The following is a 24,586-nucleotide window of genomic DNA, read 5'->3' on the forward strand; positions in this document are numbered from 1 at the left end:
TTTATTGCAATGTATTATCAATAAGCTGAAGACAGGTATTGTATTTTCTGGACACCATAAAATACATATCTGGTGTGACCATCCTTTACCAATTATCTTTGGTCCAACTTGAATACAGTTTCTGAAGGTGTGGTAGATTGTTCAAAGCTTGGAGAATATGGCACAATTCTACTGGAATTTGTGCAAGTAATCCCAGACTACCTCAATAAGGTTGTCAGCAGGGTTCTGCGGGGGCCATAGCATGTGTTGCAGAATTCCGGGTCGCTCTTTTCACTAGATATTTTTTAAATGATTTTGGCAGTGTGTTTTGAGGCGATGTCATGCTGCCTAATGAAGTTGGGACCAATCAGATGTCTCCTTGATGGTCTTGCATGAAGGATGAGAATCCCCATGTATTTCTTAAAATTGGAAGGGGGGGGTCATCAATTTTGATCAAATCAAACTTGCAGAGCAGCACCACTTGTATTCACTGTGGCCTCTCTGTTGTTTTCCAGTCCTTCTGTGCACAAACTGCCCTCTGCTAGAGCAAGAGATTTCAAATTTTGACTCCTCATCATCACTACCAACTACCCTTTTTTTGCACCCCAGTCCCTGTGTTTTCAAGCATAGGTAACTTGTTTGGCTTATTTCCACATCAGAGAAATGGCTTTTTGGTTGCAACTTTTCCATGACGACCACTTCTGATAAGACTTATACGGTACATGCTATTGATGGGTGTATCAGTGTCCCAATGGTTTAACCAGTCCTGAGCCAAGAGCAGTGCTGGATAACTGATTTTGAAGGGAAGTAAGCTTGATGCATTTGTCATATGATGGACTCAGTTTCCATGGTCCACCACTGTGCTGCTGGTCCTCAACCAAGCTTGTTTGTGCTTCTGCAGAAGAGCTTGGATATCACATCAGGAAACACCTGTCTGTTACAAATGCTCTGCTTGTAGAGGCATTGATGATACAGGGTGACACATTTACTGCAACCTTGCCCTTTTCAGTCTGATTGTCCCTTGTCCAGTTTTATTCTCTAAACAGCTATTTCTTTTAATGACTTTGGTTTAATCAAAACATCACTTGTTTATTATATTTGCTTACAATCAATCATCTGGCTGCATCTGTAAAAGATCTGTTTTTTCAAACTGAAAAGTGCTCTATTAATGTGTCAGTATCTTTCTTAAAGACATTCAAATATTTTATTGCATTGCTTCACTTTTTGGAAAAGGAATGTTTGGAACTCTAAAATATGCTATTTTCTATTGACACACTACTCCAGATAACATTAAGTAAAATGATTCTATTATAATGAGTATTATCTTGTTTACAACAATTTCTATCCCTAGCCATTTCACATTGTTTGTTCAGAACAGGCATAAATCATATGCTGGGCATTAAAATTCCATGCTTGCCTCATCTTAATTATATAACATACACAAAATTAATAATTAAAATGAATAACATATTAGAATAAACCAAATTTATAGGAATGTGAATCAAACAAGCTTAACTGCTATAATGTTAGGTACTAGTATTGACTGAAGGTCAGTAAATTTTAGATGGGAGGCTTTATTTTGTAACCTTTCCCAGATGGCAGCACTTTTTTCTTTTAACATCACACAAACTGATTTTCAGCATACTAATTTAAACTTATTGACTGAGACAACAGCCAGGCCAAATATCCTTGCATTTCTGAAGGTCCCTTTGATAATCCTGATTACCATTTATACTCATTTATAAGTCGGGTCTTGAAACCCAAAAAATTGATTATAAAATCAGACTCCGACTTATACGCCCATTCAAAAATGCGACACTTAATTTTTTTTTTTTTTTTACATCTTCTTGCCTCCTCCAATCTCGCACCAGTTTCTCAGACGCATCGAATTTTGTTGCAGCAGTGCAGTTACCAATTTCTTTCGCCACTTCACTCACGTTTAATTTAAAACCAGCTTCATATTTTCTTCTGAACGAACATTCCTTCGTAGATAAGGGATGCTCTTACGATAAAGGTGTATGAGGGTATGAGATACAAATAACATCACTTTGGAATAGTTTGGGTATTACCGTGTGGTCACACAGGCACACTACATAGAAAAAAAAGGCAGTGTGCTCCGTGGTTACTCTCTCAGGTGGGCATTAGCATATCATAATCTCTTGGACCAATAGCGCGAGATTTCCGCATTCGACTTATACGACCGACATTATAAAATACCAGAAATGGTACGGTAAAATCAAGTCCTGACTTATCCGTGGGAGAACTTATATGCGAGTATATATGGTAGCTGTTTGGAAGCAGTGCCTGGCATGCATTCAATTCCTATATACAGTGGAATCTCGGGTCATGACCGTAATTAGTTCCAAAACTCTGGTCGCAACCCGATTTGGTCGTGACCTGAACTAATTTCCCCCACAGGACTGTATGTAAATACAATTAATCCGTTCCAGACTGTACGAACTGTATGTAAATATAAATATATATATATATTTTAAAGATTTTTATGCACAAAAATAGTTAAATTATACCATAGAATGCACAGTGTAATAGTAAACTAAATGTAAAAACATTGAATAACACTGAGAAAATCTTGAAGAGAGAAAACTAACATTGTAAGAGTTCACGCTACAGCCTTACAAACCGCTTGCTGTAAACACTTTTTTTAATGAGTTTTAAGCACAGGGGAAAAAAAGGAAATTTGAAAAATCCTTAATTTATACAAAAACTAACCATAAACAACCAAGAAAACTAACCTTGCATGAGTCGAGTTCTGGCATGAAGGAAGTGAAGAGGAAGCTGGGTGGAGAGGAGGTTACAGTTTTGAGGGAGAGTCCCTCTGCGTGATGGAGGGATGTTCTCCTTCAGGTGTTTTCTCTCTTGTGATTTCTTGGGTTTCTGGTGTTTTTACCTGTTTAGCTGGTGGATCAGACTTCGCGAAATTGCGGTCTAATGTGACTTGCCTTTTCCTACGCATTACAATTTTTCGGAAATGCAAGACGACATGGTTGTTCATCATGTTTATCACTCTGTTCGCAACCGCTTTGTCAGGGTGGTTCTTCTCGAAAAAATCCTGGCACTCATTCCATTTTTCCATGACGGCTTTTATTGCATCACTTTTTATAACCGCCCTTTCCTCTTATTCGCCTGAGGACTGCTCCTCGGTGAGCAACTTATGCTGCTCCTGCTGGAGTTCAGCGAGTTCCTCCGTCATCAGCTCCTCCTTGTGATCCAGGACCAGCTCCTCCGTGTCCATGCTCTTGCCCATGGACACAATCTCATCCACAACAGGAGGCTCAAATCTTTCTAAATCCTGTTCAGGAACGCATTCAGGCCAAAGTTTCTTCCAGGCCGAGTTCAAGGTCTGGTATGTGATGTCTTCCCAGGCTTTAATCGATGAGGTTGACGCAATGAACGATATTAAAACGCTATCCCCTGCAAGTTGCTTCTCGTTCAACCATACTAGCAACAGTTTTTCCACCTCTTCCAGCACTTGAGGCCTCTGCTTGGTTAACACTGTAACTCCTTTTGCAACATCAGCTGCTTTAATGGCCACTTTCTTCTTTAGAATAATCTAAATTGTAGATTTTGACTTTTTGTACTCGGCAGCAAGATCAGTAACACGAACGCCATGCTCATACTTTTCAATAATTTCTTTAATTCGATTTCAATTTTCTTCGAACCTTTCTTCTCACCAACACTATCACTCTTCACTTGCTTAGAGGCTATGGTTAATTGCAAAATGAATGCAAAAGCACACAAAATAAAGCACAAAGAGTTCACAGCGAATGCACTGACGTCTGACCGAGAACAATGTACAGGGAGAGACTGAACACGTGCGGAAATCATCGGCGCATAAGAACCGGAAGGGAAACTGGCTTGTTCGTCACCTGAGTGTGTGGTCATGAACAGGTGCAAAATTTTGGCAAACTTTTTGGTCGTAACCCAAGGTTCTACTGTACAGTAATCCCTTGCTATATCGTGCTTCGACTTTTGCGGCTTCACTCTATCGCGGATTTTATATGTAAGCATATGTGAATATATATTGCGGATTTTTCACTGCTTCGCGGATGTCTGCGGTCTTTTTATTTCTGGTACGTGTATACAGTATGCTTCCTCAGTTGATTTGCCCATTTGATTTCAAACAAGGGACGCTATTGGCGGATGGCTGAGAAGCTACCCAATCAGAGCATGCGGTTAAACTCTTGGGTGCTGACTGGCTCAGCGACGGGGAGCGCAGAATTTGATTTCGCTTAAAGCCGGCATCTCGTCTCGCTCATTCAGCATCAACGTGTTTCTTTGTGCGTACTGTAGTCAAGCCCTTCGTTATGTCTACAAAACGATCTACTCCTGCTACCGCTTCTGGGGTCGTGCCGAAGCACCAACGGAAGATGCTAACAATTGCTGAAAAGGTAAAATTGTTGGACATGTTGAAGGAAGGGAAAAGCTACACCGCTGTAGGACGCCACTACGGCATCAACGAGTCCACGGTTCGTTATGTTAAGAAGGAGGAAAAGAATATACGATCTACGGCCACAGTGTCCTTTAACCAGGACGTGAAACGAACTGTAAGTGGACGTAATAAGGCCGTAGTCCGGATGGAATCTGCTTTAGGGATTTAGATCAAAGACTGCTGGAAGAAGAACATCCCCGTGGACACCAATATCATCCGAGAAAAGGCCAAGCAACTTCTTGATAGGTTTGCGGATGCCGGAGATGTTCTAGACGACGTCCCTCAACCTGGAACTTCTGCTGAATCCCCCAGCGAGAACCGTGAATTTACTGCCAGCAAGGGCTGGTTTGAAAAATTCAAGAAAAGGTTCAACTTGGCCAGTGTTAACCTGCAAGGGTTTAAGGCTCACAAAGATCGCATCACGCTGGTCATGTGCGGCAATGCTGCGGGCTTTATGATAAAGCCTGGGCTCATTTATAAGTCCAAAAACCCCCGGGCCCTGAAAAATAAGAATAAAAACCTGCTACCTGTGTACTGGATGCACAACCTGAAGGCCTGGATTACGAAACGCCTAACGTCGGATTGGTTTCACCAATGTTTCATCCCGGAGGTAAACATCTATCTGGCAGATAAAGGGCTGGATTTCAAAGTCCTTTTACTTCTGGACAATGCTGGAGGTCATCCCTTGGATCTATCCTACCAAGGCATAAAAATAGAGTTCTTGCCACCAAATACGACATCACTGATTCAGCCAATGGATCAAGGAGTTATCCGGGCTTTCAAGGCATTGTACACAAGGAACAGCCTGCAACACATGGTCGAGGCAATGGACACGGACGATGACTTTTCCCTGAAGGAGTACTGGCGTAAGTACATGATCACATCGTGTATGGTGAACGTGCAGAAGGCCCTTAATGATATGAAGAAAGAGACGGTTAATGCCTGCTGGAAGAAATTGTGGCCAGACGTTGCGCACGACAATAAGGGCTTTTCTGCAGAAGAAATTCATCACTCATTGGTTGACAAGGCAGTCAGGCTGGCAAAACTGCTAGGAGGAGAGGGATTCAAAGATATGACCTGTGCTGACATCAATGAGCTGCTCAATGCCCACTCCGAGCTGCTGAGCGATGAAGATTTGGCCGAGATGACCAAGTCAGCGAGCAAGGAAGAACAAGACGACTCAGCAGAGGAAGAAGATGACGCCGGCCTGACTCTCGAGCGTCTCGCGACCATTCTATGAAAGATCTCCAGACATCAGCAGAAGAATGGGACCCGCAAATGATTCGTTCTTTGCAATTTAAAAATGCTCTTGACTGCGCCAAGGAAGTGTATAAGAACCTCTTTACACAAATGAAAAAGCAGCGCCAGCAACTGCCCATCACGATGTTCCTTACCCGCAAAACACTGCCTAGTACGCCTTCAGTGGAAGACGACGGCGGTGCTACACAGTCGCCTGAAGAGGCTCCTTTAGAAGAGCTGTGACAGTGCAGTAAATGTCATCATTATCTGACAAGTCGTCGTGTCATTGTTGGTGAGTACCCATAACTATTTTTCTACGTACTTAGTACATGTACGTACGTTTATTGTAACTGTGCACACATTTTATACAATTTTTCTTGCATTGTAGGTATTTATTGCCGGTGGCCTGTCTATCGTAATGGCTGTAACAAATGTGATATGGGAGACGCTCTACAGTATCTTTAAAATAACATTTTGGTTTTATGTACAGCATTTACATGTTATAGATTTTTCACTTATTTTTATATTACCTAATCAATTACAATATGCTTAAAACTGTATTACGTATTAAATAAAACTCCTCAATGATATACGATATGTATGTTTGTGAGTAGTATATAAACTGTGTTTACATACATAATTTCAACAAATCTTACCTAATAACTAAGAGAATATACAGTACATCCGGAAAGTATTCACAGCGCATCACTTTTTCCACATTTTGTTATGTTACAGCCTTATTCCAAAATGGATTAAATTCATTTTTTTCCTCAGAATTCTACACACAATACCCCATAATGACAACGTGAAAAGAGTTTACTTGAGGCTTTTGCAAATTTATTAAAAATAAAAAAATTGAGAAAGCACATGTACATAAGTATTCACAGCCTTTGCCATGAAGCTCAAAATTGAGCTCAGGTACATCCTGTTTCCCCTGATCATCCTTGAGATGTTTCTGCAGCTTAATTGGAGTCCACCTGTGGTAAATTCAGTTGATTGGACATGATTTGGAAAGGCACACACCTGTCTATATAAGGTCCCACAGTTGACAGTTCATGTCAGGGCACAAACCAGGCATGAAGTCAAAGGAATTGTCTGTAGACCTCCGAGACAGGATTGTCTCGAGGCACAAATCTGGGGAAGGTTACAGAAAAATTTCTGCTGCTTTGAAGGTCCCAGTGGCCTCCATCATCCGTAAATGGAAGAAGTTCGAAACCACCAGGACTCTTCCTAGAGCTGGCCGGCCATCTAAACTGAGCGATCGGGGGAGAAGGGCCTTAGTCAGGGAGGTGACCAAGAACCCGATGGTCACTCTGTCAGAGCTCCAGAGGTCCTCTGTGGAGAAAGGAGAACCTTCCAGAAGGACAACCATCTCTGCAGCAATCCACCCATCAGGCCTGTATGGTAGAGTGGCCAGACGGAAGCCACTCCTTAGTAAAAGGCACATGGCAGCCCGCCTGGAGTTTGCCAAAAGGCACCTGAAGGACTCTCGGACCATGAGAAACAAAATGCTCTGGTCCGATAAGACAAAGATTGAACTCTGTGGTGTGAATGCCAGGCATCACGTTTGGAGGAAACCAGGCACCGCTCCTCACCAGGCCAATACCATCCCTACAGTGAAGCATGGTGGTGGCAGCATTATGCCGTGGGGATATTTTTCAGTGGCAGAAACTGGGAGACTAGTCAGGATAAAGGGAAAGATGACTGCAGCAATGTACAGAGACATCCTGGATGAAAACCTGCTCCAGAGCACTCTTGACCTCAGACAGGGGCGACGGTTCATCTTTCAGCAGGACAACGACCCTAAGCACACAGCCAAGATATCAAAGGAGTGGCTTCAGGACAACTCTGTGAATGTCCTTGAGTGGCCCAGCCAGAGCCCAGACTTGAATCCGATTGAACATCTCTGGAGAGATCTTAAAATGGCTGTGCACCAACGCTTCCCATCCAACCTGATGGACCTTGAGAGGTGCTGCAAAGAGGAATGGGCAAAACTGGCCAAGGATAGGTGTGCCAAGCTTGTGGTATCATATTCAAAAAGACTTGAGGCTGTAATTGCTGCCAAAAGGTGCATCGACAAAGTATTGAGCAAAGGCTGTGAATACTTATGTACATGTGATTTCTCAGCTTTTTTATTTTTAATAAATTTGCAAAAACCTCAAGTAAAAATTTTTCACGTTGTCATTATGGGGTGTTGTGTGTAGAATTCTGAGGAAAAAAATGAATTTAATCCATTTTGGAATAAGGCTGTAACATAACAAAATGTGGAAAAAGTGATGCGCTGTGAATACTTTCCTGATGCACTGTAAAGGGTTTATGCTGTATAACTGTGCGGGGAATATTTATAAACCATGTGGGAGAGTTTATAAGGACTTAAAATATATAAAAATAACCATATAAACATATGGTTTCTACTTCGCGGATTTTCACTTTTCGCGGGGGGTTCTGGAACGCAACCCCTGCGATCGTGGAGGGATTACTGTACTAGCAAAAATGACGCTTTTGATATTGTTGGTTTTTAGCATTAGTATTTTTTTTTAGTTTAACAGGATCTTTATGTTGAACATTAAATATTTAATGTTGATGCTTCTTTAATAAGAAATATATATTTAACTTTTATAATAAGTATAGTCAGTTGGAAGTTAATTTCTTTTTATTGTACTAAAGGATTTTTAAATTGTATTTTTTTTAATTTAAAAATGCAGTTTATCAAACATTTGTTTAAAATATTTAACATCTACCTAAAAAAAAAGTGTTTTCATAAGGGACTGGAAAATATCAAACCAAAGTATTTACACATACCATTTAATTCAAACTGTTAGTATGCCATCAATTTAATATTTGGTTTTCTATTTATCTTAATAGGTGTGCTAAAGCAAGCAAATATTATTTGGCTACAGTATTTACTTATATTATTATTACAAAATAACACTTATGAAAGATTACTTCTCCAACCTCTTTAAGAGGTAAAAGAAATTATGAGCACCAGAAAAGGAGGTATCTTTGCCACAGACTTGTTGGATACAAGTCCCATATCAATGAATACATATCTCTTCAGAAGTACTGATTATTAGGCCAAACTATGGCATGTTAACAGGCAGTCTGCTAGAAGAAAAGAAATCACAGAACTCTCAACCTGGCATGTTTAATAAGAGAAACAAAAATCATACCCCTATTTGAAAGAAATAATCCTGGCATAATATAATCAAAAGAATTACTGCTCACTCCTACTTGCCAGTCTAAAACACAAAAGCATAATACTGAAACACTTATTTACATAGATAAAAACATCACATGTATAATAAAAAACATGACAATTTCTAAAGGGTTAAATGCCTGGGTATTAATACAAAGAGCACAAAAATACCAATAAAAGACAAACTTACTTTTACTGTGAATCTTGCTGTTTGGACTACACTCCTCGTTTGTGACTGGAACACTTTGGAAAAAGAACATTAAAGTTGAAAAAATATATTCTGGCATCAAGACATAACATTTTCAGATTATTTGGGAGAAAAATATTTAATACTATACACAAGTGCATGAATTATAAAGTCTTTCGAACAGCACATTATCAGCTGATAAACAGGATTCCAGATGTATTTTAGGAAATACACAAATACTCTTCAATAACATTCAGGCTTTATTGTATATAATCCCTATGGCTATAATGTCCAATTAATGAGATTTATATACAAAATCTAAGGAAAAGAAAATCAGGCAAAATTATACTGGATTCATACTTCCAATACAACTCGGAGTCCTGCCATGTGCAAAAGTTCGCTGATGACACTGCTATTGTGGGCTGCATCAGGAATGGGCTGGAGGATGAGTACAGGGATCTAATCAATGACTTTGTTAAATGGTGCGACTCAAACCACCTACAACTGAACACCAGCAAAACCAAGGAGCTGGTGGTGGATTTTAGGAGGCCCAGACCCCTCATAGACCCCGTGATCATCAGAGGTGACTGTGTGCAGATGGTGCAGACCTATAAATATCTGGGAGTGCAGCTGGATGATAAATTAGACTGGACTGCCAATACTGATGCGCTGTGCAAGAAAGGACAGAGCCGACTATACTTCCTTAGAAGGCTGGCGTCCTTCAACATCTGCAATAAGATGCTGCAGATGTTCTATCAGACAGTTGTGGCGAGCGCCCTCTTCTACGCGGTGGTGTGCCGGGGAGGCAGCATTAAGAGGAAAGACGCCTCATGCCTGGACAAACTGGTGAGGAAGGCAGGCTCTATTGTTGGCATGGAGCTGGACAGCTTAACATCTGTGGCAGAGCGAAGGGCGCTCAGCAGGCTCCTATCAATTATGGAGAATCCACTGCATCCACTAAATAGTATCATCTCCAGACAGAAGAGCAGCTTCAGCGGCAGACTGCTGTCACTGTCCTGCTCCACTGACAGATTGAGGAGATCGTTCCTCCCCCAAACTATGCGACTCTTCAATTCCACCCGGGGGGGGGTAAACGTTAACATTTAACATTATACAAAGTTATTGTCTTTTTTTCACTTGCATTATTATCATTCTTTAATTTATTATTATTTATTGTATCAGTATGCTGCTGCTGGAAAATGTGAATTTCCCATTGGGATTAATAAAGTATCTATCTATCTCTTAAATAACAATTTGTTATTGTAAATTGAAATCTAGTCATGATGGGTAACTGCCTTACCTTGAGTAGGCGACCACTACTAGGGATGTACGCTACTAGTCAAAGTTTTCAGAACACCTCAGTTTCTCTTTAAATTTAATGAGCTGAAATGCAATGAATGACCTAAAATGAATGGTGTGTGTCTTTGGAAGAACCTCTGATAGGAAGAAATCTGGCAAACCCAGTTTCCAATTGCCTTTGGATTGTGGAGGACACTGTACTCACCGACGCTTTGATTTATTTTTTTTGGCAATTTCTCTAAATGAAAGGACTACACTTCTAAAGGTAGTAAAGCTCCGTCTCATTTCATTTGTGAATTGCCATTTTCTTTCCATTATCATTGGAATAGTGTCCAAGTAGTAATTCAGAGTTTGTAGTAACACAGTCTGTTCCAACTCTGCTTTAAATCAGACAGAGGGTTTTTAAGAAATCAACAGAAGTTGTGACATCTGTGCAGATTGTTTGCTTCAATTTGCAAGGCTTAATTTACTTTAATTGCTGCAGAACGTCTGTATGTTTTAACCTATTAGTTGTTCCTGAAGAAGGCCCATTTGTAAATTTCTGATATTTCCTATTTTTTTTCATTTTTTGCTAACCTAAACTTTCAATATAAACCTCTGGCACTTTTCTGCTTACCTTTTCATCATTTTACGTCATTCATTGCATTTTAACTGATTGAAAAAACTGAGGTTTTTCTAAAATGTTTGACCTGCAGTGTATGCTTAAAGATTTTTATTTTTTGACAACCCAATATTTCCCCGTCTCAAGATACAGGGACTACTATGTGACGCTGACAATGACAAAGGTCCTGCTTGACGACACATGCTGTACCATCTTGATTGTGTTAATTAAGTATATACTACAGCAGCAGATAATTTCTTAATTGTGAAAAATGAATTAAATCTTGAAAATATTGATCGTATTCCATGCATCTCACCTACATCCTAAATCAGTGTTATTATTCTTTCCTTATATTAAGCAAAGTTTCACTAGATGGAGCTCTTTTCTTATTTCTTAAGTCACAGAAAGTGTTTAATAGCGTCTGAACATTTGAAAATGAAAAAGAAGCCCAAACTAACTAAAAATGTAAAATGTCTCTCACACATTAGGGCCCAAAGGATCTATCGAGTCTATCAGACAAACTTCTCAAAGAATAAACTGAATTTACCAATTTATGCCTTGGACTTACTGTTTGCTCAAATTACCCAAATTTTATTCAACCTTGGCAACCCAAAATTTACAAAAAACATTTTTAAACATATATAATTCATTATTGTAACTCAAGTAAAATTTTGCTACCAAAAACTCTCAAAAGTACATTCCCAGAACAATTCCAATTTATTTAATTTTGCTGGCCTTTGTCAGTATGTACTTTGAAATTATTGCTTTGTGTGTTACTGCCTTGTTATTTGTTTGTTTTCTAATTTGCTTATCCTGTTTAAAGTTGCATAAAGATGCAATCAATGTCAGAAACATTGTGTACAAGGTGGAGACCAAAACTGAACAATGACAATAATGTGAATGTAGGCTCCACTTACATAATAACCCACACTCACTCACATTAGGCCAGTTATAGTCACTAATCAACCTGCTAAATACGTTCTTGGGACAGGAGAGGAAAACTGGCATATTATGACATACACAATGGTTTACTTGAATTCTACTGGCTTTGGTGTTGTACAGTGTGCTGATGTCATCATCTGCTGGTGACTGAGAGGAGCTTGTACTGGTTTCCATCTGTATTTGCAGCATTTTCTCCTGAAACCTTCCATTCTGGTTGACACTAGTATTTCATTTTCTTAACAGCTGCACAGAACTAAGCTTGGAAATCGAAGCAGCTAAAGGTATTTTGTATTTACGCTGGAGTAGAGAGTGGGGTAACACCCACCCTCAAATACATTCACATTAGGGTTATTTTATAGTTTTTTAGGGTCATTATTGTCATGTGCACCAAGTACAGTGAAATTCTTACTTGCATGTGCTAATCAACATGCAACATGCTGCTATTGTTTGGTGCCATGTATGTGTAGAAGTCGTATTTATAAACCAGGTTTTATGCCAAGTTGATCAAGAAGCACATTTCTGACATTTATTCTACAACAGTACGTGTGACATCAATGATGTTTTTTCAACAACCTGAGAAAAAGCATGTCAGGTAATATTGAACATCATGACTAGTGTTGATCAGTGAATTTCGCCAATTCATTTTTCACAGTGAATTTGATGCATACCCATTCGTCCTTGTATGTTGAATTATTTACCTGATAATTTGGCCAGTTTAGGCGATTTTTTTTTTTCTTCCAATACAAGCTCTCCATTATGCTTTGCGAGGACAGTGTGACATCCTCTGGAGCTGTAACAGCCAACATTGGTGGGACCGCCCCCCCACTGGGTATATAATGCCGATCATTTGCATTACAGACTCTGTAGGATGAGTTATATGTGCTTGTAGCCAAATGTGCAGGTCGATCTTTGAGTTCCATGTCAACGTAAGAGAAGGATGTGTGTGCCCTGTGCATGCATAACTGGCCACATTAAAAAAAACAAACCCTGAGGGAGCCTCATGAAAGCATAGGAGACGCTATAAAATAATAATTAAAGGTTTATTACTATTAAGATGTTTCTATCTTTTTGATGGAAGAAAAAAATGCAAAGCATCAGCACAGACAGTTTGGAGAGCCTTCAGCACAACTAGGGGGGTGGGGGGGAATGAGCCAGCGGCTTCAATCATGACAGCCACTTTGAATTTTCTTTTTGACTTTTGACTACGATTTAGGCATTTCTACTCTTGTTTTGATGGAATATATGATTGCGAGTCTCTAACTGCGCTCTTTCTTCTTTAATTTCAGAGAGCCATGGTGGTTCAGTAGTTGGGCCACAATAATTGGTCCAGTATAGTTGGCAGACATTTCCTTAGCCCTCAAGGACACTTTAAAGGCAATTTCTCCATTATAATCCAGTCAAATCTAGTTCAGTTGGTCCTTCCCCATTGACTTTAATGCATTTCGCAGAGTTCAGCGAAAATTGCAAACGTTTCTGTGATTTCGGGGGAACTCATGGCGAAGTGAACTCAAGTCTTTATCTGTTATGGAAAATGTATGGTGTTTGCTCTTCACACCATGTGAATCACTTTCTTTATGTATTGGAACCACGGCTGGGGCTAAATGTGACCAGGTTATAATATTAAATGCAGAAAAACAAGTAGGAATTAATTGGCATGTTTACGAGTTCATGCCAACAGCTGATGCTGCACCAGAGCCAAAATGGTAGTGGCAAGTCAGTAAGCAGTCCTGGGAAATTATGTCTGAATTAGCAGTTGACCAGATTAGCGATTTTAGAACTTCAGTGCATTTTACGCCAGGGTAGTGGTAGCTGGTAAAAGGAAGAATATCACTGTATGGGTCCAATTAAATTTTATGGAAAAAAACAAAAATCCATTTGTCCAAAGCCTCTTATTTCAAGTTTAAGTTCACAGAGGACTAAAAGTATATCCAGACTGCCCTGCGGACAAAACTAGGACCAACAATAGACAGATTGTTAGAACACTGCAGAGCACATACATGTGCACATCAAAACTGGACTAATTCAGAGTGACCAATTAACCAACTTTGTTATACAGTAATCCCTCCTCCATCGCGGGGGTTGCGTTCCAGACCCCCCCGCGAAAGGTGAAAATCTGCGAAGTAGAAGCCATATGTTTATATGGTTATTTTTATATTGTCATGCTTGGGTCACAGATTTGCACAGAAACACAGGAGGTTGTAGAGAGACAGGAACGTTATTCAAACACTGCAAACAAACATTTGTCTCTTTTTCAAAAGTTTAAACTGTGCTCCATGACAAGACAGAGATGACAGTTCCGTCTCACAATTAAAAGACTGCAAACATATCTTCCTCTTCAAAGGAGTGCGCGTCAGGAGCAGAGACTGTCAGAAAGAGAGAGGAAAGCAAACAAATCAATAGGGCTGTTTGGCTTTTAAGTATGCGAAGCACCGCGGCACAAAGCAGTTACAATGAAGGCAGCAGCTCACACCCCCTCCGTCAGGAGCAGAGAGAGAGAGAGAGAGAGAGAGAGAGAGAGAGAGACAGAGAAAAACAAACAATCAAAAATCAATACGTGCCCTTCGAGCTTTTAATTATGCGGAGCACCGTGCAGCATGTCGCTTCACGAAGCAGCTGCACAGAAGGTAGCAACGTGAAGATAATCTTTCAGCATTTTTAGACGAGCATCCGTATCGTCTAGGTTTGCGAACAGCCCCCCTGCTCAATCCCCCTACGTCAGGATCAGAGAAAGTCAGTGCAAGAGAGAGAGAAAAGTAAGTTGGGTAGCTTCTCAGCCATCTGCCAATAGCGTCCCTTGTATGAAATCAACTGGGCAAACCAACTGAGGAAGCATGTACCAGAAATTAAAAGACCCATTGTCCTTAGAAATCCGCGAACCAGCAAAAAATCCGCGAAATATATTTAAATATGCTTACATATAAAATCCGCGATAGAGTGAAGCCGCGAAAGGTGAAGCGCGATATAGCGAGGGATTACTGTACAGTACCACAAAAACCCAGTCAAGAAATAAAACATTAGTATTAAAATTGATTCTAAAACATGTATACAACAAAAAGTATAGGCATTTATAAAATTACGTTTATATTTTGATTATGGTAGTTCTGTACTACTATTACAGTGGGGGAAATAAGTATTGAACATGTCAACATTTTTTCAGAAAATATATTTCCAATGAGGCTAATCGCATGAAATTCTCACCAGACATTGGTTATTAACTCAAGAAGTCCACAAATAAAGAATTCACAACATTAAATGCCATAAATAAAGGTATGCGTCTTCTGTAATGTACTAAGCTGAAGCAAAGCTTACATTTTTTTATTTTTTGACAAAAAAGTTAAGTATATACAGTATTATTCTCACAAATTGATACAATTAATTGATACTGGCAGTTAAACACTGCCTAAATGTAAATATACACACTTTTAAGGTTTTTAACCATTTTAATCATTACCGTACACTCATGTATAATGTAGGGTCTAGAAACCAGAAAAATCTATCATAAAATCAGACCCCAACTTATACGCCCGTTCAATAATGTGACACTTAAATTTTTAATTTTTTTTTACATCTTCTTGTGTCCTTCAATCTCACATCAGTTTCTCAGACGCATCGAATTTTGTTTCAGCAGCGCAGTTACCAATTTCTTTTGCTACTTCAATGACGTTTAAATTTAAAACCAGCTTGATATTTTCTTCTGATTGAACGCTCCATCGTAGATAAGTGATGCTCTTACGATAAAGGTGCATAAGGGTGTGAGATACAAAAAAAAACAAATCAGTGTAAGCGTTGCTTCGAAATAGTTTGGGTATTACCGTGTGGTCACATAGGCACAATACATTGAAAAAAAAAAAAAGGCAGTGTGCTCTGGGGTTACATTCTCATGTGGGAGTTGGCATACCATAATCTCTTGGACCAATAGCGTGAGTTTTCCAATTCGACTTATACGACTGACAATACCAGAAATTATACGGTAAAATCAAGTCCTGATTTATCTGCAGGAGAACTTATTTGCGAGTCTATACGGTAATTGCAGTGCAGCTTTTTTGCTGTTAAAATATACATTTGCTATATTTATTACAGGTATTTTTGTACCAATTCGATATTCCTTGTTCTTGATGCATAATGATATTAACTATTAATTAATACTAATTACCAATTTTAATTATGCAATACTTGTTTCTCACCAAAACTTGTACTGTACGAGAAACAAATAATAAACACAGTATAAACTCTTAAAAAAAAGCTGAAAATCTATCAAATGTTCATGTTTATCAAGAAGATAAGGCTACCATGCTTAGGTAGTTTTGCTTTTAAGCTAACAAGCGTATTGCTTACTAGGCAGCAAATTCAAACTCTTCTTTACTTTTCCAAATTAAAAATTAGAGTTGCTGCACTGAACACAAGGCCACTCACAGTCCAAACTCAGACAAGTAATGTCTGTTTTAATTAAAGGACAAAATAAAAAAGTTCTAAATTCATTAAAGTAGCTTTTCTTTAATTCCATTAAAGTAGCTTTTCTTGTTGTTTGTCTTTACTGCACAGAATGACTCCCCGGATTCCTTTTTATCACTTTATTATTCCACTTTCTTTAAAATAAAGGCTGATATTCTGGTCTTCCCTCTCTCTGGTAATTTACAATATAGCTTAGAACAACTAAAAGTTACTGTAAAGCTTAAAAAAGCAGATGAAAAAATATTTTTTTGTGATCAGCAAATTTACCAATCACTAATTGACTCTGTTATGAAGAAAAAATAAATAATAAAAACAATTGGCTGATCACAACAGACTATACCACTCTGCTCTAAAATTGCTGGTGAATTTCAATATGTTTGTATTAGTTGCGCATATAGCATATACGTATTAATGTAAAACAGAAAAACTGAATTTCTAAATAAGCAAAGCACGCACCTCAAAAAACTTCCCAATATGAATAAAAAAATCTAACATCACAAAAACAGAAGTTGAGCTCACCTTGTTACCAGATTGGAAGATCCAACAGGAACGAGACTGTCAATTTTCCACGGAGGAGACTGTAGTCCTGAATGCTCTGTACTTTTGCCATCAGTCCTTTCCTTCACTTCTTCAATTTCCTTTGAAAATAAGAAAAATTACATTTAAAGCAATTTACAAATTGAATGTACGAGTAGTTAGACATTTATGTTTTTTTAAAGAATAGGACACAAACACAAATTACCCAAAACAGGTTGTATATATTTCAGATGTTGTTTGTGAGAACATTACTTTAGACCTCAGGTGTAGTTTTTCAGGTTCCGGGCTAAGAACATTAGTGCTGGAAGTAAAATTTGATCAAATTCAGAGTGACTACTCACTGAAGCAGCATATCAATTTTTTTGTTTGAAGTCATCTAAGATGATGTTCAGCTCCTGCAAAGCAACAGACACTTGAAGACCTTAGCATGATTTCAAATATGCCAGTAAGCAAAATTGTCTGCAAAAGATTTTGTGAAAATCAACTGCAAGAATGGGGAAATGAAAGAAAGGACAACTGCCTTGGAGTTGTTAACACATCCATTAAAATTTAAACCCTATGTTAAATGCAAAAGGCTTCAGACAAATGTAATACAAGGATTTTACATTCACCTTAAAATAAGAAGCTACCTGTGTTTTGTCCGTGTTGTTTGGTTTTGGAAAGCATAAAAACGAATGCATTATTGTACTGGACAAAAGAAATGTTTGTTCAGCCTGAAAAGCTATAGTTACTCTCCTCAGTACTGGGTAGGGACCTCACTTTCAATGCATAATTTTAATAACAATGTAATCCAAAAAATACAAACACAATATCATCACTGGAGGGGCACACTGACAGTGTCACAGATCCAGCAGCGAGTCCCATGCCCAGGCACCATGTCTGTGGAGTTTGCACATTCTCCCCATGTCTATCTACAAGGGTTCTCCTCCAGTTACTACATTTTTACCTACATCCCAAGAAACACAGGTTAGGTTAACTACACTGCGGTGGGTTGGCACCCTACCCGGGATTGGTTCCTGCCTTGTGCCCTGTGTTGGCTGGGATTGGCTCCAGCAGACCCCCGTGACCGTGTTCGGATTCAACGGGTTGGAAAATGGATGGATGGAGGTTAACTACATCCCAAGAAACACAGGTTAGGTTAACTGGTGAATTCAAATTAGCTCCAGTGTGAGTTTGGCTATGTTCATAAATGAGCTGTGTGATGGACTGTACCCTGTCCAAGGCAATTTCTGACTATGCACACCACAATGTCAGGATAGGCTCTTTTTGCAGGATGACCTTGATTTGGCTGAACCAGGTCTGAGAATACTATGTTTACTGCAGTCACTTGGGAAGAAGACCACTGCTCTATCTTCTGAACATGATTAACTACATGCCTGCAGAACAAGAAAAAAATACTGCAGTGTACACATTTTTGTTTTTGCCTGCAGTTTTTGTTTTTCTCTCCAGGCTCTCTGTATTACTCTGGCATGCCAAGGATGTGCAGGTTATGGAGACTCCATGTTAGCCTGGTATTTGTAGCTGTGATTGCATATGTGAGGTTATTTGTGATATTCAATATACTAGTACCCTATGATCATTGCTGCTGGGATTGATTCATATATTCCAAAATAATGTAATCAGATATGGAAAATGGAAAGGTGAATATTTTAGGATATTTGATGAGGACACTGTTGTCAATGGCAAGAGAACAGCTCCAAAACCAAAAATGATCCACTGCCATAATTATTTCTTTGCACAAACAATGTTACGAGTATCCCAGTGGTATATGAGGAGCTTGGCAGGTTCTATTTTTTTTTTTTTTTGATATTAGGGGTGTTCTTTTTATTGATTTTAAAGAAAACATTTCATACTTTGAATAACAACAAATGTTTTCATAAACACTGAATGTGATTTTACCTGAAGGAATTAACCTTAACTATTAAAATCTACCCCCACCATCAACACACCACAGAGTGTCAACAACATTTATACCAAGTACAGTAACAGTTGACAAAAATAGCTTATGGTAGTAAGATTTCATACTACTATCTATATTATTTGTATTAACAATTTAAAAGAACATGAATAAATAAATATTATAAATAAAATACGTGAAATATTACTTTTTTCTTTGTTCTATTAGCTCAAATCAGGCATTACCTCAGGAGAAAAAGCAAAGTAAATAAATTACATTAGCAGACAAAAGGCTTTTAAATCATGTTGACATTACAGAAGTACAATCTGCATAGAACCAATACAGATAAGCAAATAAAAAAAAAATTAAACCACAGTTAATAAGTTATCTCCGAATAAAAAAGTAGAACACTGATGAACAAGCTATGGTAAAATTCTTGCGATTCCATCTGCTTTTGTAAATTTCAGGAACTGTTCTTGTTTTGGGATACAGCTTACACAGCATAATCAAGCTGTGTCTTAGTATTGCTGGTACCACTATACCAAGAACTTGCCACTGCATCTTCCACTGTACAGGTATCTTCTGTTGCAACAGAAACAAAGTCACTGGAGACAAAATACAACTTTGGAATTTCTACAGTTCATATTCGGGACAATTACACTGTGCTATGGCGAGATGTATAAATCTTACTGAGTCAGAGAAAAATGCACCGCCATTACGTCATTTACTGAAATACTTCAAGCCTCCAGATTATGACCTACGACCCAAACTGCTTGGCCACTATGAACCCCATATTTTGAACACTGCCAATCATACTTTGTAATGACCCATCTTGTATATTTATTTAGAAACAAACATTACATGTTCTTTTTAAAAGAGTAAAAATTTTGGTATTTAAAAATCATTTAAAAAGTATAATTCCCTATACAATCTACTCAAGTATAGTAACAAATATAAATGTAAAAATTTGTTAAATTCCACCACTACAAATACAGGAAGAAATTGTAAACACCCTGTTCAGAAAAATGAAATGAGGAAGAAGAGAACGAGAACTAATTAACATAAGAGAAAAAAAAGAAAATTGACTGAAATTTACTTATGTAATGTCAGGACTGGAACGTCATTTGATTTTTGGCTGGTGAGGTAACTTACAAGATCAACTACAATAGTTATTCATATTTTTTTTTTTTTTTAAAACTGGAGCACAGGCAAGTTAGATGACAGGTTTGCACAGTAAGGCAGAAGTGGGAATCAAACCAACAACCAGTGCCCTAACCACCACGCATTATGTAAGTAACATAAATAAATTGTAAGTTGACATAGTACAAATTGAAAAAGGGGAAACTGAAACAAGGAAAACTTGGAGAATCTAAGAAAAGCAAAACAAACAAAAAAAGTAGTTTATTACAGATTATTAACTATATTACAGAAATAAGTAGAGAAAATCCAAGCAAAATGACACCTTTTATTGGCTAACTAAAAAGATTACAATATGCAAGCTTTCGAGGCAACTCAGGCCCCTTCTTCAGGCAAGATGTAATACAGAAACTGGAGTTTCCTATGTTTATATACACACTCTAGGACAAGAAACAACATTGGTAAATACTTAAATGAGAAATTTTGAATGTAAAAAATTAATAGATTCATTCAGGCTAGGGTTAATTTAACAAGAGAGAAAAGAACAATGCATTGTCAAGATCTCTGGATAAGATAACTGTCCAACAAAGTCTTTTGAAGTTTGCAACGAGTTTTTTCAAAACAATGTGGGTCTGTAGACAGGTTGTCTGTCATTCTGAGAGATGTAAACAATCCTCATATCTGGCCATAAAACTCTTGTCTTTATTCAATCCATGTTGTAAAGTATTAAATTTTAGCATGAGTTTAACTTCCCATTCTTTTCTCTCTTGCTGTGTTTTGAAGTTGCCCATAAGCACTGTGACTTTAAAGTCCTTCTCACAGTGTCCATGGCTGTTGAAGTGGGCCGCCACAGGAACATCTGTGTGGCCATGCTTAATGTGGAACCTGTGTAAATTCATTCTCTGGCGGAGTGTTTGTCCGGCAGTGTGACTTGAACATCACATTAAGGGATCATTTTCCTGCAGATCATCTAATGTAGTCTACCTAATTTTTTGCATGAAATGTCCTGACACTGCACTCTATGTGGGAGAAACTGGACAAACACTCCGCCAGAGAATGAATTTACACAGGTTCCACATTAAACATGGCCACACAGATGTTCCTGTGGCAGCCCACTTCAACAGCCATGGACACTGTGAGAAGGACTTTAAAGTCACAGTGCTTATGGGCAACTTCAAAACACAGCAAGAGAGAAAAGAATGGGAAGTTAAAGTCATGCTAAAATTTAATACTTTACAACATGGATTGAATAAAGACAAGAGTTTTATGGCCAGATATGAGGATTGTTTACATCTCTCAGAATGACAGACAACCTGTCTACAGACCCATATTGTTTTGAAAAAACTCATTACAAACTTCAAAAGACTTTGTTGGACAGTTATCTTATCCAGAGATCTTGACAATACATTGTTCTTTTCTCTCTTGTTAAATTAACCCTAGCCTGAATGAATCTATTAATTTTTTACATTCAAAATTTCTCATTTAAATATTTACCAATGTTGTTTCTTGTCCTAGAGTGTGTATATAAACATAGGAAACTCCAGTTTCTGTATTACATCTTGCCTGAAGAAGGGGCCCGAGTTGCCTCGAAAGCTTGCATATTGTAATCTTTTTAGTTAGCCAATAAAAGGTGTCATTTTGCTTGGATTTTCTCTACATTCATAATGGCTAACACGGTACAACTCCCTAGTATTACAGAAATAAGTAGAAATATACAAGACATTTTTGAAATACAAGTAAAATTAAGGAATGGAAAAAATTATACATTGAGAAAATTAAAAATGAGAGAGAGAAGATAAATCTGTTTATGGTTAGAGATGCATCTAGAGAGAGTACACCACAGGGACCTGTTCAGCAGTATTTTTTTTTTTTTTTTGTAATTAAACATCCGTTTAAACAAATGATTGCCAACTTGCCTTATAAAAGGAGTTAATGAAGTCAACTGGTCTAGTAACTTCGAGGTCAAATGCCTGTGTGTAACAGAACTGTGGGCTATTATCCATAGAGCATAGATTAGTCATGAGCATGACAAGAATATCAGTGGACCTAGATTGGGAAAACTGGGGTATATCGATGCAGGTGGTTTCTGTTGTGCTCTTCTGTAAAGCCAATTAAAGCACTGTACTGCAGCAAAAGGATTGTATACTCGATCCCAGAGGATAAAGAAATCCAGTACTTCCTTACTACTGAATGTCTGCATGAGGACTCTTGCTGCAGAGTTTTGAAGTAGAGCTAAAAACAGATTAGAAGGACTGCTGCCAAAACAGAGTTATAAAAGTCAATGTGAGATGTGATGAAAGGATAGATGACCTCTTACTATCAGAAATAGGTCAGGAATGAACGTGTAACCTGCGGTGGGCTGGCGGCGTGCCCGGGATTTGTTTCCTGCCTTGTACTCTGTGTTGGCTGGGATTGGCTCCGGCAAACCCCCGTGACCCTGTAGTTAGGATATAGCGGGTTGGATAATGGATGGATGGATGAATATGTAACAGGGTGCATGCCACAACAAAATTGAGAAGGACAAAACCACAAAGCAACAAATCCACGCAAGTACTAAGCTGCACTTTCCATCTTGGATAGCTGCTGTGGAGAAAATTGCAGCAATTTTATTTAGTGGACACATATAAAAATGACAAAAAGGCTCTTTTAAATGTTAAACTGTTAGTAGTTTTATGTTTTGGGCCTTCTGATTATCTGACCACTGTTTGTGAAAAACATGTCCCATCATAAAACATGCATATTCGTGCATGCAAAAAAGGGAAAATATAATTTTGTCAGTGTATTAGTGTCTTTGTTTATGAATGGCACCTGTAAGAACAGAATAGAATATTTGCCAGAGTATTTGAACCTGACTGGCAAGTTGATGCTGGCACTGATGTCTTATAACTCTGCACTGGATTAAGTGGGTATGACAGTGTATGTTTAAAGCTAGGTATTTGAAACAAAGAGCGACAAATAATAGGAAGAACCTGTGGGTCCAGTTCTGTGCCTGTTCAGATGCAGTGTGAGCAGGTGAGAAAGAAGCTGCACTTTATTAGTTCAAGCAAAATATTTTATTAAATTTGAGAAAAAATGTGTTAAAGGTGTTTTGAATAATAAAGGTGTACATTTCAGTCTGAAAAGTATTTACAAATACATTATGCTGGCATCAAACAAACCTGTGAGAATTTATCACTAACAATATAAAATAGATTTTTGGACAGGTCTGCCTCTCTACATTAAAATCAACACATGTCCATCTTAACTGCCTACAACTGTTTAAAGGAATATATAGACAGGTGCCTATCCAGTGACCCGAGACGAAGACTGGACTCCTTCTGTATGGTGTCTCTTTGGAGAATCCTTGGGTACTGTTGGTTTGACTGTGTCCAATGAGCGGTTAGGTCCGTAATGAGGCACATTACCTGCATTGTGAGGGAGCGTCAGTTATGGCAGTAGGCCATGTGGTTTACAGGTAATTGTTGGATCCTGGTTGTTGAGGACCTGAGCAGCTGGACCAGGCCAAGGGATAACTACGTAATACCTGGCTGCAGCAGATAGATGATCATTTCTGGGGGGGGGGTGAGACTGGACAGTGTGTGTGCCTAGGGGGTTGCCAACCAAGATATCGAGCTGTTATGTCGTGTGATTGGTGCAGCAACGCGCTGTACCAGTGCATGCTCCCCAACCTGAACCGACCTGCCTATTTTAGACTTGTTTTGAGGGACTGAATAAAATGTGGCACAATAAACTGTACAGTTACCCATTTATTTACATGATTCTTTTCTTGCTGCTTCTTGCTCCTAATGTTATGTTTTGCTTTGTCACATTTTCACTTCATTATTTATAATAAATAATATTGTTCATGAAATAAAGCCCAAAATAAAAGCTGAGAAGGGGTTTGATAGATCACTGTGCACATCTGTACCACTTTAGTGCAGAGCAAGAAAAAGACACGAGTAAGATGAAAATTATTGCTAAAAGACACCCAGGATACGCTCCAATCTGTACTAAAATATTATGATTGCTGCTATGAAATGCTGTACAAAGGTATACTGCATAACTATCCAGCACCCAGAAGTCTGACTGAAATTGTGCCTTTATTTTATGGGAATTTAGGTTATTGTTGAGCTGGGATACACTTGAGAAAGCAGAAACTAGACTTTTAACTGCAATTACTAAACCAGCTTCTAAATCAGCACCAATAGGACTTGATTAGGGAATCCCACATTCCATTCCCGGGAATCCCGGGTGCCCGGGGATGACACAGTGCACCTCACATTATTATTGTTATTTTACTGATATTGAAAAGAAGAAAAAAAAGACTGTTTAAATAAGGAGCTGGTGAGGTGAATGTAAAGAAGAAGCCAGCGGTAAAGCAAGTGAGACTCCGTAATAAGGATGGTTGGGTGCACGGAGAAGGAGTGCCGGGTAACCTAGAAGGACCTTCGGAGCACACGGCTTTACTTTGCTTTTATGGTGTGGGCGTCTGCCACAGACGGACACCAACGCCGAGACACCCGGGTGAGACAGACTTCTTCCTTCAACAAAGGAATCGTTGCCAGGCCGGTGAGATCGCTTCTTTTACATTTAAATTCAGTATACGAGTCAGCGGAACGTATCTGACTTGATCACTGGATTCATTGCAGATTTCCCAGGCTGTGTGAATTTAAACTTTAAAACAAGAACGT

The 24,586-nt window shown here is 38.6% G+C and overlaps 1 protein-coding gene across 1 annotated transcript in view; it reads right to left on the reverse strand.

Moving 5' to 3' along the window:
- e2f6 (E2F transcription factor 6) overlaps nucleotides 1-24,586 on the reverse strand; it is a 51,777-nt gene that overhangs the window by 9,549 nt on the left and 17,642 nt on the right. The window contains exons 2-3 of the mRNA XM_028796887.2: nucleotides 16,865-16,983; nucleotides 9,055-9,107 (exon numbers count right to left, since the gene is read on the reverse strand). Coding sequence (XP_028652720.1) covers nucleotides 9,055-9,107; nucleotides 16,865-16,983 — 172 coding nt within the window. The remainder of the gene's footprint in view (nucleotides 1-9,054; nucleotides 9,108-16,864; nucleotides 16,984-24,586) is intronic.

Source organism: Erpetoichthys calabaricus, chromosome 3, assembly GCF_900747795.2.
Source record: "Erpetoichthys calabaricus chromosome 3, fErpCal1.3, whole genome shotgun sequence".
NCBI lineage: Eukaryota > Metazoa > Chordata > Cladistia > Polypteriformes > Polypteridae > Erpetoichthys > Erpetoichthys calabaricus.